Genomic DNA, 13384 nt, shown 5'->3' on the forward strand with positions numbered 1-13384 from the left:
ATGACATCATCAGACTGGATAGACCTGTTAAAGTTGGGGGCAGCATAGCATGCATCTTTCATTCCATTCTCACCCTGAGACATATGCAAACTGCTCCTATGTCCACATGTGAACACCTGGGCATCAAAATCTTGAACAATGACAAGATAGTTTGCACACTCCACACGATCTACCTCCCCCCAGGTGATAATATTAATTTCATTGAACAAATAACGGAGACCATTTCCTCTAACTCTGACCAACACCCTAAACATATCTTCCTTGGGGATTTCAACTTTCACTGGAAGGACGCAAATGATCCCTTACTTTGCACCTTCAAAGCTTTCCTCTCCGACCAAAACTTCACCAAGTCCAGCAACAGACCAACACACAACAAGGGCTACACCCTCAATTTAATCATAGCTGTAGATAATGTTGTACAATTGGATGCCATCTCACCTTGTGACTGATCGGATCACTACCTAATCTCTTATCTCATCTTGGAGAGGGTGCTGAGTAGATAAGGGCAACCTCATAAGACCAAACAATGATCTCGAGTTCTGCAGAATATCAATGTAAATGATATAACCAACAATAGTAATACCCTACTTCCTCCGCCCCCTTAAATGTGAAATCTAGATGACCTAACTGAAAATCCAACCACTCCATTACAGAAATATTCGACTCAATTGCTCCAAAACAACTGAAAATGATTCCCAACAAACATTCCAAACCCTGGTTCAATTGCTGGTTAACAACAGACAACACAAACTAAGGCTGGCGGAGAGATCATGGTGAAATTCTCCTTCCATAACCAACCTCAAGCAATTGCGGATGACAAGAAGTGCATATAACAAACATATCCGGAGCCCCAAAGCCGATCACTTCAGGTCACAGCTTGACAATGCCAAAAACAAACCGAAAAAACGTATTGAAAACATCAAACAACAAGCTAACCACTCAACTAACCAACACTCTGAACTCAAGAACTCACTCCCTAGCGGTGAGGAGTTCTCTGCACAGTTCATTGACAAGACAAGAAAGACTGACCTAGAACTTCAACGCATCTCATCATATATGCATGATAAGATCCACAACACCACCTCTACATGGCTACCATTGGAGAGCTCCCCTGTTTCTGGCTCTATGGATTATGCTCCAAAAATTGTGTGTTGTGGAATACCTTTATACTACCAGACTATCCTGACCTACTCAAAACTATATTCGCTAAAACCTTCAAATCATTTCAATGATTCTCTATCCGCCAGGTTCTTCAAAGAGCTTAGATCTTCCATTCTCGGGCTCTGGCCTAGGATTGTACATTAATCTCTCGTGGAGGGCTTGATTCCTGATTGTCTGAAGATAAGGACAGGTCACCACCATATCAAAGAATCCAAATGCAGACTTATCTGATTCCAACAACTTCTGACCAATTTCTAATATCATGATTTTAGCCAAACTACTTGAGAAATTTGTACACACACATCTCTGTAATCACATCGAACAGTTACAGCTCCTTGACCAATTCCAATCAGGCTTCAGATCAGGACACAGAACTGAAACTGCTCTGACACACATTGTTGATGATACCCTGAGACTACTTGACCAGAACGATCCTTGCCTACTTATTCTTCTTGATCTTTCCTCTGCGTTTGACATGGTCAAACATGACAACTTGATTGATCTTCTTAAAAAATGGATGGGGTTATCGGGTCAAGTTTTAAATTGATTTGCCTCATTCATACATAAAAGAAGGCAAAGAATCAAAGTCAACCATTCCCTTTCTAACTGTTCGCCAGTCTCAATTGGAGTGCCTCAAGGTCTGCACTCGCACCATGATTTTTCACTTGTTCATGGAACCGTTCACCGAAATTCTGAACCGCTCAAAGATACACTATCACAAGTATGCCAATGATACTTGACTGTATATGATTTTTTTTTTTCACAGGATGATATCAAAACTGTTAGCTGTGCACTGCTGAAAACTCAACATTGTTTTAACTCACACTTCCCTAATGCTAAATACACTCAATATTGAATTCCTCTTGATTGCCACCCACAATGATTCTGCCCCCATTCAAGTTTGGTTCAAACAACTAATGGCTCTCAACTGCCCTTCACATGTTATTGACTCCACTAGATCATTAGCCATAACTCTGGACAAACACCTGATTATGCAGGACCACATCAGTGCAACAACTAGAGGAGCCGATCACCAACTCAACACGTTTAGGAAAATCAAACCATTCCTGTATCCTGATGATACGCAGCTAGCAGTCCAATCTCTAGTTATCTACCATTTAGATTAAGGAATTGTGACCCTGGCAGGGCTACCCAAAGCTAGACTTGCCCCTTTAAGGTCTACTCTGAGCTCTGCTGCCAGACTCATCACACATTCAACTCAATTGGCTCTATCTCGCAGCAAGGATACGGTTCAAGTAAGGCTGCTTGACGCACAAAGCGCTTCATTATAACCCTCCCGTTTACCTGGCAAAAAAACTTGAACTGTCTGGTATGAACAAGTCCCTAAGAAGCTCTAACACACTATTGTTGAAACCACAAAAATGTAAAAAGAAGAGAACTTCTAACTAAGCCTTCTCCGGTCTTGCACTGCAAATATGAAATGCTTTTCCTACCGAAATCAGAGGTAACCCTTCGACCGCCTCATTTAAAAACAAGTCAAAGTGTTTTAGCTACCTGCAACAGACCTAAAGCCACCCAAACTAATATTTATTTCTTGTTTACAGCATTGGTCTACCATTCAACTATGCAATTTTTTGTTACTTTATAACTACTATGCTGCAAGCTTTTCATTTAGTGCATTTTGTCCGTTTAACTTCTTACATGTTCAGTATTTACACCTTTACCAGCTCATCTTGTCTGGCTCTATGAACAGCGATCTGATACCCTGGCGGGTCATATTATATAAAACTTTTCAAATAAATAAACTGATAATTTATCTCTGCACCTTCTGAATGTCTAAAGTGCATTAGGTACTCTCCTTCCCTGACTTAGCATTCACTTCCCTCTCACCACTGCTCTTCATTTGCCACCACATGCACCAGTCATCTACTACAAGTCCCTTATCTTCCCATTCCATCAATCCATCATTCTACATGAATCATGCTTAGATTTCATTCTTTCATGCAAATCTTAATTTTCCTCTGCTAGCTCCAACCTTCCTCATTCTCTCACCCATACTTTCACCAACCTAACCCTAAAATCCCCTTGACATCCCTGCTAGCTTCTCAAAATTCATGTTTCCCAAATACCTCTAATCCTAGTGCCCTCGTTTGTTCCCTCTCTCAGCCCACTATTACTCTCCTTCAATATCTGCCTCATTTTATTCTCCCAAAATGTAACTTCTAAACTCTGATGACACCATTCATAGTGCACTTCTCTCTTTACTATCTTGTAAAGTACTGAGCTTGCTTAAGTAAGATAAAGACCCAACCCAACCTTCCTTTTCCTCACTTGAATCTCCTACTTTACTAAGTATACACAAACAGCTTAATTCTCATATCTAGTCATTTTCACTTTTGTAAAATCCTGGAAACAAAAAATCAATTAACAAGGATAGTCTTACCATCCATCTTAGAAGCCTGGCCAAGTGATCATGAGGCTCCTATACTAGACGAAGCATCTTCTATTAGTTTATAGTTTGACTAAAAGGTCTGAAGGCAATATAGCAATCGTCCACAAAAATATGGCTATCGTTATCCAAAACAAAACTGCCTCAGAACGCAAATCAATACTCATCCAATGCTCCCAGTCTCCAACGTTCATAAATACATTTCTTTTGATTGACTGACTTACACCACACAGCTCAGCATTCACTGTGCCCTTACTGCTGTTGATTGTTGATGCCCCTTACAACATCCCAATCTCTGCATTTTAGGAGATTTAAATATCTGATCTGACAAGCAGGAAGTTCACCAGTCTAAATGCCTCCTCTATCACTTATTAAAACACTTATCAACTGGTTGTTGAGGCTACTCATAGTCCTGGCTACATTTGCCAATCAGTATATAACTACAATGACATACAGCTATCCAGTCATGTAGACTGAAAACATGCAACTCAATTCAACTTCTTCACCCCAGAATCACCAAAGACCACCATCCCCTTAAACCACATAGATGGCAGATACTTTGGGAAACTTGACCTACCTCCTTCAACAATCTGCTATCCTACTTACAGACAAGAAAGAATAGTTCAGAAGTTCTACTCAGGGTGATAATTATCCTTAATAGGGTTATCTCACTCTAATCCATATCATTTTCTAAGTTTCATTGGAAAGCTAGCAAGCTGATACCTAACCTAAAATTACTAAAAACAAATTAATGATTCGGGAACCCCTCCTCAGCATGAAAAGGAGATTGCCAATAATCCTCTTTATCAAAATGAATTCCTGCAGACAGTTGTATACTTTCCCCTTCATTCTTGACATCCATGCTTTCATTCTGCACTTCTTCATAATCTCCTTTTGGAACTCAGCAGAGTCCTTATACTCCACTTTAGAGTTGTGTGTCCTGCGTTGATACTTTTAGTTACTACATTTGCATGTTGTTTACACCATGAATCACAGACTTGTATACAAATACATATTTAACAATAATCGAGTTAGGAATAGAATTAATTCACTCCACTGTCTTATCTTACACAGAATCAAAATCAGAAAAACAAACAAATAGGAAAAGAAACAATTAACTAAGAACAAGATAGAAGAAAAATTACTTCATTCAAATGTGGCTAGTTGCCATTCTGTGTTAGTTTTACTCTTACTGAGTGATGCTACAGCTTGCTAAAAAAAAGAAAGAAAAAAAAACGACTGATTTGGAAGCTCTGCCAACAAGAGGGGTGTATAGGACTACTTACTGCCAGAAAGCCTGCAATGCCTTACCAGAAAAGCACGCAAGCAAAAACAGGTACATAAGGTATTTAAACCTCCAAGTGTGCTTGGGAGCTATAGAATGTCAACTTACATGAGTAACGTTTGTTATCATGTACATTCAGGATTCAGTAAATGATTTGGAAAGGATACAGAGTAGACGATGCTTGCTGAAGTAAACTCACATCTTCATCTACAGGGAACATCTCATCATAGTCTCTAATAAACCTACAAACATGAGTGAGAACATTACTAAATGACACTAAAGAGTATGGGCAAACACTCGAAGGCCCCATGTAACTCGCAAGCCTAAGAGGTCCCCATATTCAGATAGACTCCAGAAACACACATTCACACAGACCAAGAACACTCATAACACAGGAGAACTGATCTTTAATTTGAATGCTACAGTCACTCATTCACATTGGTGTCCCACGGTCACCCACAACAATTCTTCGCACCTCAGCAACCTGAAAGTACACCTCTATCACACAGACACTGCAGTCTCTCATATATGGCCACTGACCAATAGAAACCACAGTTCTCTTCCCCTCTTTCATCTCCACTCCAAAAGGATCCACTAACGAAAAGTGGCTCAGACAGCCAATTGTCCTGCTATGATCATATATCCATGAACAAAACCACCACCAGGAGCATGAGTGGTACATAATATCATGTAAATCCCAGAAATCCCCCACCTATCCCCAAATTCCAATATTCAACACTGAACATTTGAGCCCCATACTCATCAAGAGACCCCAGAGAGAGACATTTACCTTCAAATAGTAGGGCTCCAACATCAGGCGAAAGCATATTGTGCCATCAACCACCATCACTTCCTCTACCCCAGAGTAAGACACAGTCCTAAGGACCCAGTCACAAGTCCCTTAACACTAACTAGAGAATGATTGCTTGCACACATTTCAGATAAGTTAGTTTTGGTAAACTCACCTCCTTTCTTGCAACAGTGTGGTGAAGATCTCCAGAAATGCTTCTACAAAGGGATGAACATTATCATAACTAAAAAAAATAAAATCCATGGAACATGTCAGTGCACCATCCACACATGCCATACTACCAACCTTCAATTTATATTCACCACCAGCAATACTGTTCCATGAATGTAATGTTTTTCTAGACAAAAAATTTACTTTAAGTTCACCTACATGTAAATATGCTGTTTGCAATGGTTTTAATTAACTGAGCAATAAAGAATTACTTACTTACTTACTGTTCCATGAATGTCCACTCCACTGATTCAAAGGCGAGGGGTAGCTCATAACATCACTACCTCAGCCATGATCAGATTCTGCCAAGAACCCATCCTAGGAAGCATTCTCGCTACTGCCTCAGTCTCATATCCTTATCCACCTTAAGAGTTGACTTATACACTACTCGCATTATGCCCTCCTATATTCCTACATAAATATGACTAACCCACAACAATGCTGCTCTACTTATATCTACAGTTTTTTTGTTCATGCTCAGGGAATAGCAGCATTTTAACCAAACCTGCCCTTTCCATTCTCTCTCTCACACACACACACACATACACACATACACAGGTGTTCCTGTCTAGGTTTGCATAATATAAACACTTACATACACGTGAGAGACAGTTATAACAATAATTATAATAAGTGCTTACATCGAGCTACAGATGTGAGAACAGGACATGACATTTCTTTCACACACATATGGACTTCCCTTCATTCAGTCATCAAAAGTAAGAAATATAGTTTAGCGGGCCGTAATGGCGGACATAGCTTAGAAGAGCTCCGTCCCGCCCGCCACATATCCGCCGATTATCCTGTCTCCCCTCCTGATCCTGCTGCCCTAGAGGACGGTGCAGTGCCCCGAGCTACGCGGCTTTGCTCCGGTGTCATCTGTAGAGCTCTGAGGCCGAGGAACGGAGGGACGCACAGAGGCCTGGTCTGGGCGAGTGCAGCCGGGACCTCGGGTTTGGCGCTCCCCGACCTGGGAGCGCATGAGACGGCGGTGAGCGGCGGAGTGCAGCCGGTGGGTGCCGGAGGGCCCAAAAGTTTCAAGAGTGCAGCGGAGGCCCCCGACTGAGGTGGCCCGGCTATCGGAGGGCCGCTACTGACGAGAGGAGCTGGTACACCGGGTGAGTGGGGCCGGAGCCCTCCCGCAGCGGGGCCTAGTATCCAGAGCACAGCCGGGAGCTGAAGTCTGGCGCCACTCGACAAGGCGCACCCGGACGGCGGACGACGGCTGCAGGTGATCGGGGGGCAGGTCGGCTCTCGGAGGGGGCATCCGGGATGTGCACAGTCAGCGGTTGGGCTTGCTAGGAGTAGCCGGAGGACCGGAGGCGAGCTGATTTTGGAGTGAGTCCCCTGTACACCCGAGACCTGGGGCCACGTCAGTGGAGCGGCTAGCACCCTCAGAGGAGTCCCTTGGGCCCACCAAGTGGCAGCATATTCTGCGTTTGGCCCAAGGTGCAAGGGCTATTGCGTGGTGAGGCCCAGTGACGGGTGGCACCATTGAAGACCGGTGCCACGTGAAATCCGAGGGGATGGCCCATACACTGGATTAAGTCAGCAGGTATCGCAGGGGTGGCTTGGTCTCGGTGAGGGCGGTTGCAGTGTGAGTGCTTTGGGCAAAATAGTGGCCGACGGCGGTAGCCTGGCAGCGTGAGGCCCAGTGAAGGACATTCCAGCAGAGTGAGGCCAGTGCGCAGCTCTGCGGCAGTTTTCCGGACTTTGGGAGAGTGATATAGCGACTGGCCCAAAGAGACACAGAGGGTCCTGACGCACGGTGCCCATCGGTGATATTGGAGGTACATTCCGGGTGTACAGGTGGCTAGTCCTGGTGGAGGTTGTCCCCGGCCTCCGAAGAAAATGACCAGAGGCGGGAGTGGTAGTGGGTCCACGAAACAGGGGCCCATTGATAAGTATACGGGGCCAAGTGGAGGAGCCGGGGCTGCTGGGGGCCAGAACAGCCAGGGGCCTGATAATGCGGCATTGATGGTGGCAATAACCCAGTCAAGGGATATGCTGGACGCGAAAATAGGCGCCGTGGGGGCAGATGTCACGTTGTTGCGCCACGACCTGCGGAACGCGGTGGCTCGCATCACGGAGGCTGAAACCAGGATTTCGGGAGTGGAAGATGATGTGGCGACCCTTAAACGCAAAGTGTCTGACATGGAGAGTGTCAAGAAGGGGCTGGCCCTTCGAGTGGAAGATGCAGAAGGACGGGCCCGGCGCAACAACCTCAGATTTGTGGGGCTCCCGGAGGGCTGCGAGAAGGGCAACATGGAGCGCTTCCTGACTCAGTGCCTGGAGAGTTGGCTCCCTCCCGAATCCTTATCACACTGCTTTGTTGTTGAACGGGCCCATCAGGCTCTGGTACAGAAGCCGCCACCTGGGGCCCGTCCAAGGCCTGTAATAGCCAAGTTGTTGAACTATCACTATCGCGATACCATCCTACGAGAGGCAAGGGCATGTGTGAGAATCAAAGAATCCTGATATTTCCAGATTATACCAGGCTTGTCCAACGGCAGAGGGAGTCGTTTACAGCGGCCAAGGCGTGCCTCCGCGATCTTAAGCTCCACTATGCCTTACTTTATCCGGGCCGCCTACGGGTGGTGTTTCAATCCTGTGCCCACTTCTATGATACCCCAGAGGAAGTGTTCCGTTGGACTGATGAAACGGTGAAACTGAGGGCACATACACCTCCGGGTCATGACTCAGACTCCTCCTTGAGCGGCTCACAGGCACAGACCGCCCAGGGCTCGCGGAGTAGGGGAAATTGGAGGTCCAGATCCAGCGGCAGGCGGCGGAGCGGCGGCAGGCGGAGGAGCGGCGGCCCCGGAGCATCCGCTCACAGATCCTTGAACATTCAATCGGCGAGAGGCGGAACATTGCTGTGCATATACCCCTGTGGGTGTAAGTGTAAGGTACACTTCGCCGGAGTGGCCGCAGGGCCGTGAGGGGCAATTGCGACAACTAAATGACAGTGAATTTGAAGATGTGGGGCGCTTGGGGATAGGGGGGGGGGTAGTTAAAGGGCGGACCACTTCCCTGGACTTAAGGCATGTTGGGGGGGAGAGTTGGGTAAATGGGTAGTTCATTGGGGATCCATTGGTGTGGACGGCCTCAGGTCCTGCGTTTGGTATCAGTAGTTGCCCAGGCCGCGACAGGTACTTCAGCGCTTTTTGAGGTATTTGGGTGGGGGGTTTTGAGGTGGGGTTGGGGGGGGTGGGAGTTGGAAGGGGGGGTTGGTTCGATCTGCACGATATGTATGAGTTCTCAACGATTGAGGTGTACACGTCCTCTAGGCCAGTCTTTTGGGCTCTTGACATGCGTCCCCTTGAATGGCGGCTGAAGGAACCAAGCCGATGATCCCTAGGGCGTCCATGCGGATACTTAGCTGGAATGTGAGGGGAGTGCTTGATAAGGTGAAGAGAGGGGCAGTTTTGCGGTTGGGGAAAAGGGAAGGTGCGGATGTTATGCTGCTGCAAGAAACGCATCTTCTAGGCAACAAAACACTTAGCCTACAGCGCTATGGATACCAACAGGTTTACCATGCTGGGTTTGCTAGGGGGTCCAGGGGGGTGGCCATTTTGGTGCATTGGCGATTGTCCTACGTCCACTCGAAGCAGTGGGTCGACCCGCAAGGCCGATACGTATTTGTTAAAGGGATGATTGGTGAGGAGCCCCTGGTGCTGGGGAGTGTATATACTCCGCCCCCCCTGCAGTGGTCGCTAGTGGAAAAGCTGTTTGCGGTGTGGGCAGAAATTCCTGAGGCTCTCGCAGTGATTGGGGGTGACTGGAATGATGTCATGAATGGTCGGATGGATCGCTATAGACCAGGGGGGACAGGTAGCGGACACACCCACTAAACTAGGCGACATGGTTAGGGGAATGGGCTGGATTGATGCTTGGCAATACCTACAAACCCATGATCGGGAATTTACATATCTCTCCACAGTTTACGTTATATGAGAACCTCTGACCTGACCTATCTAATTTCAACAAGTTGGTTGTAACTCAATTTTTTTACAAGGACACAGCAAAACTATATCAATACATGTAAAAGGCCACCGACAGACAACTGAAAACCCAACTGAGAAGGATCCCCAAAAGGGGATAGCAAATGAAAAAAAAAGATTTTGAGTCTGATATTTGTGTATAACATCTAAACAATATCCCCTGTGGGGGCTTTTGCAAATCCGGTTGATTGTCTGTTTTCCAAGATTCTTTGAGCGTTGTATGTAAGAAACAGCATGTATGAATAGTATGATTGGTGAGATTGACATGGATGGATGAATGAATAAAGCTGTTCTATTTTAGCTTTACTTTTATGTTGGAATGTTTAGGTGGGGGCATTAATTTAAATTTTGTTTTGTGTACCAATTGTCAAATTACCTTTTTCCAAAATATAGGAATGATAAAATATGTGTATTTTTGTTTTTGTATGTGTAAAAAATCTTTTTGAAAAATACCAAAAAATGGTTTTTTGAAATGAATTACAAACTAAGAGAAATAAATGATAAATAAAGCCTACATATTGTCTTTTGCATGTATTGATATAGTTTTGCTGTGTCCTTGTAAAAAAACGGTTTGAGTTACACCAACTTGTTGAAATTAGATAGGTCAGTTCAGAGGTTCTCATATAACGTATTTTCCGTTCTTTACCCCTCCTCTAGACCTAAAAGAAATTAATATTGGGGGTACCCTTAGCTATTATAACCATATCTTTCCACAGTCCATAAGTCCTTTTCTAGATAAGACTGTGTGTTTGCACCGCCGTGCAGCGGTTGGTAGAGTGAAATCAGCGATTATATTACCACAGGGGCTTTCGGACCACCCTCCAGTTGCGATAGACGTTTGGTTGGATAAAGGGCGGGAACCTTTCCGGTGGCGTCTCTTCACGTGGCATCTCCAGCAGGAGGATTATAGAAAGCACATGGGGGAGGCCATAGCCCACTACTGGGACGATAATGTGGGGTCGGTGGCTGATGTGGTGACACTCTGGGAGGCCCTGAAGCCCACACTGCGCGGGGTGGATATCGCCTGTTGTGCAGCAGCTCGGAAAAAATGTAGAGAGGAGTTGGTGAAGGCCGCAGCACATGTTGAGACGCTAGACGAGCGATGCAGTGAAACTGGGGAGGGCAGGGAGGTGGGGCAGCTATTATTGGCACAGCAGTCTTATGCATCTTTGTTACTGGACGAGGCTCGGCAGGTGTGGTTGGCGACGCGTAGCAGAATATATCAGTGAGGGGATAAGTCGGGCACTATGCTCCATAGGCTTTGCCAGAATATGCTTCAAGCGCAGACACTACCGGGGATCACGGATGCGGCCGGGGCCTCAATCACAGACCCCAAAGAGATATCGGACAGCTTTGCACTATATTATGCCGCACAGTATGCTCCACAGGAGTGCCTCCCTGCAGAGGTAGTAGATACGTTTATTGCGGATTTACCACCACGTGCGGTGTCGGAGGAGGTAAGGGAGCGTCTTGAACTCCCTCTGACTGCTGAGGAGCTGGGCACGGCTCTGGGGGAGCTTAATACCGGAAAGGCACCCGGGCCCAATGGGTTCCCGAGTTAATTTTTTAAGAAATTCCACCTCCAATTGGGAGCACATTACAGGGCGGGGTTGGAAGCGGCTGGAGAACAGGGTCGCATTCCGGCAGACTGGAGACATGCGGAGGTGGTGGTGTTCCACAAGCCTGACAGGCCTCCGGAGAGGCATGAGTCTTACCGGCCCATCTCCCTCCTAAATGTTGAAGCGAAGATATTGGCCAAGGCGCTGGCGAATCGACTCCTCCCCTACATAACAGAGCTGGTCCATCCGGATAAGGCTGGGTTTATGCCCCATAGGGCGACAAGGCATAACATCAGACGTGCACATGTCGCAGTAGAGGCGGTTAGAGGTACTGGGGAGCGGGCGGCGCTCCTGTTGGCAGATATTGATAGGGCGTTTGACTCGCTGAGTTGGGTCTACCTGTTTGCACTTCTGCCTCGTCTTAACCTCGGGCCCAGTTTTTTGTCATACCTAAAACTCCTATATACAGACCTGACGGCTTCGGTGAGGGTGGCCGGGGCCACATCTACCACATTCCACATAGGACGAGGTACTCGGCAGGGATGCCCCCTGCCGCCGTATTTATTCACTCTGGCCATGGAGCCGTTGGCGTTGTGGGTGGGCATGGACGCACAATTGAAAGGCTTTGAATGGGAGATCGGACCCTCAGATAGGAATGCGCTGTACTCAGATGATGTCCTGTTTTTCATTACTAATATCAATAGGTCAGGACCGCGTATTTTAGAGATAATGCAAATTTTTGGTGAAACATCTGGTCTGTATTTGAATCCGCGTAAATCCACCCTGTGGGTGTCGGGAGACCGCACGGGAATCGGGTCATGGGCGTCCGCGTTGCAGGTGGCGGTGGGGGGCCTTCAGTATTTAGGTGTATTCCCATCTGAATCCTCCATAGTCTCCTGGGAACGCAACTTAGTGCCGGTCTGGGACAGGGTTCGAACAGAGATAAAGACATGGTCCCGTATGCCTTTTACTATTTATGGCCGGTCGGCGATATTTAAGATGGTTGCCCTCCCACGTCTGTTATATCAATTACAGAACCACCCATACCCGATTTCACCTCATTGGTTTAGGCAAGTCAATTCGGTGCTGGGGCACTTTCTTTGGGCTGGGGGTGCAGCACGGGTTGCGCTGCACACCTGCTTTTTGTCAACCTATTGTGGTGGGCTGGCGACGTCCGATCTCCTGTCCTACTATCAGGCCTCCCATGTGTTGATTCTGAATGAATGGTGGTATGGAGATAGGGGGGACCCGGCGTATGCTCTTGAACGCTATCTTATGGGGACCGATACTCTGCACACCATATTGTATTCGGCGCGGTTGAAGAGGCGGTTGCCGCAGGCCACCCAGGTGGTCTTTCAGGTCTGGAGGCAGGCGCTGCATCGTATGGGATGGTGGGGTACGTTAACGGAGAAGACCCCCCTATGGCGTAATGGTCGTCTCCCTGCTCTAGCGTCCCTACAGGGCTTTAGGGGTTTAGACTGTATAGGAATTTCAACACTGGGTAATGTTATGTCTGGCACGGCCCTTAAATCGTTTCAAGATCTTAGTGAGGAATATGGCATGCCTCAAACCCAATTCTTCAAATATTTAAAATTCCATCATGCCATTGCACCTAGTCTGGAGGGACTCGAATCCTTGCCTGAATTTAGCCCGCTAGAGGCGAACGTATTGATGGGGGACCTAGAGGATAAGAAAATATCCTGCATCTACCAGACTCTAGTTGCACATTGTTCATCTTCCCTACACAAATTGAGGGAATCCTGGGAAAGGGATGTTGGAACATTGGAAGAGGAAGATTGGCGGGAGGTCCTTGAAGCTCCCCGAGGTGCAGCTATTGCAATACGCCTGAGGCTCATCCAATTCAAATATCTTCACAGAGCTTATTACACTAGGGAGAGGCTGTGGCGGGCGGGTCTGATTGCGTCTCCTGACTGTTAGAGGTGC

At 46.7% G+C, this 13384-nt stretch overlaps 1 protein-coding gene across 1 annotated transcript in view; it reads right to left on the reverse strand.

Moving 5' to 3' along the window:
• The window catches only part of ASCC2 (activating signal cointegrator 1 complex subunit 2), a 427823-nt gene that overhangs the window by 191377 nt on the left and 223062 nt on the right, over positions 1-13384 (reverse strand). The window contains exons 10-11 of the mRNA XM_078667208.1: positions 5822-5890; positions 5025-5098 (exon numbers count right to left, since the gene is read on the reverse strand). Coding sequence (XP_078523334.1) covers positions 5025-5098; positions 5822-5890 — 143 coding nt within the window. The remainder of the gene's footprint in view (positions 1-5024; positions 5099-5821; positions 5891-13384) is intronic.

Source organism: Lissotriton helveticus, chromosome 11, assembly GCF_964261635.1.
Source record: "Lissotriton helveticus chromosome 11, aLisHel1.1, whole genome shotgun sequence".
NCBI classification, from domain to species: domain Eukaryota; kingdom Metazoa; phylum Chordata; class Amphibia; order Caudata; family Salamandridae; genus Lissotriton; species Lissotriton helveticus.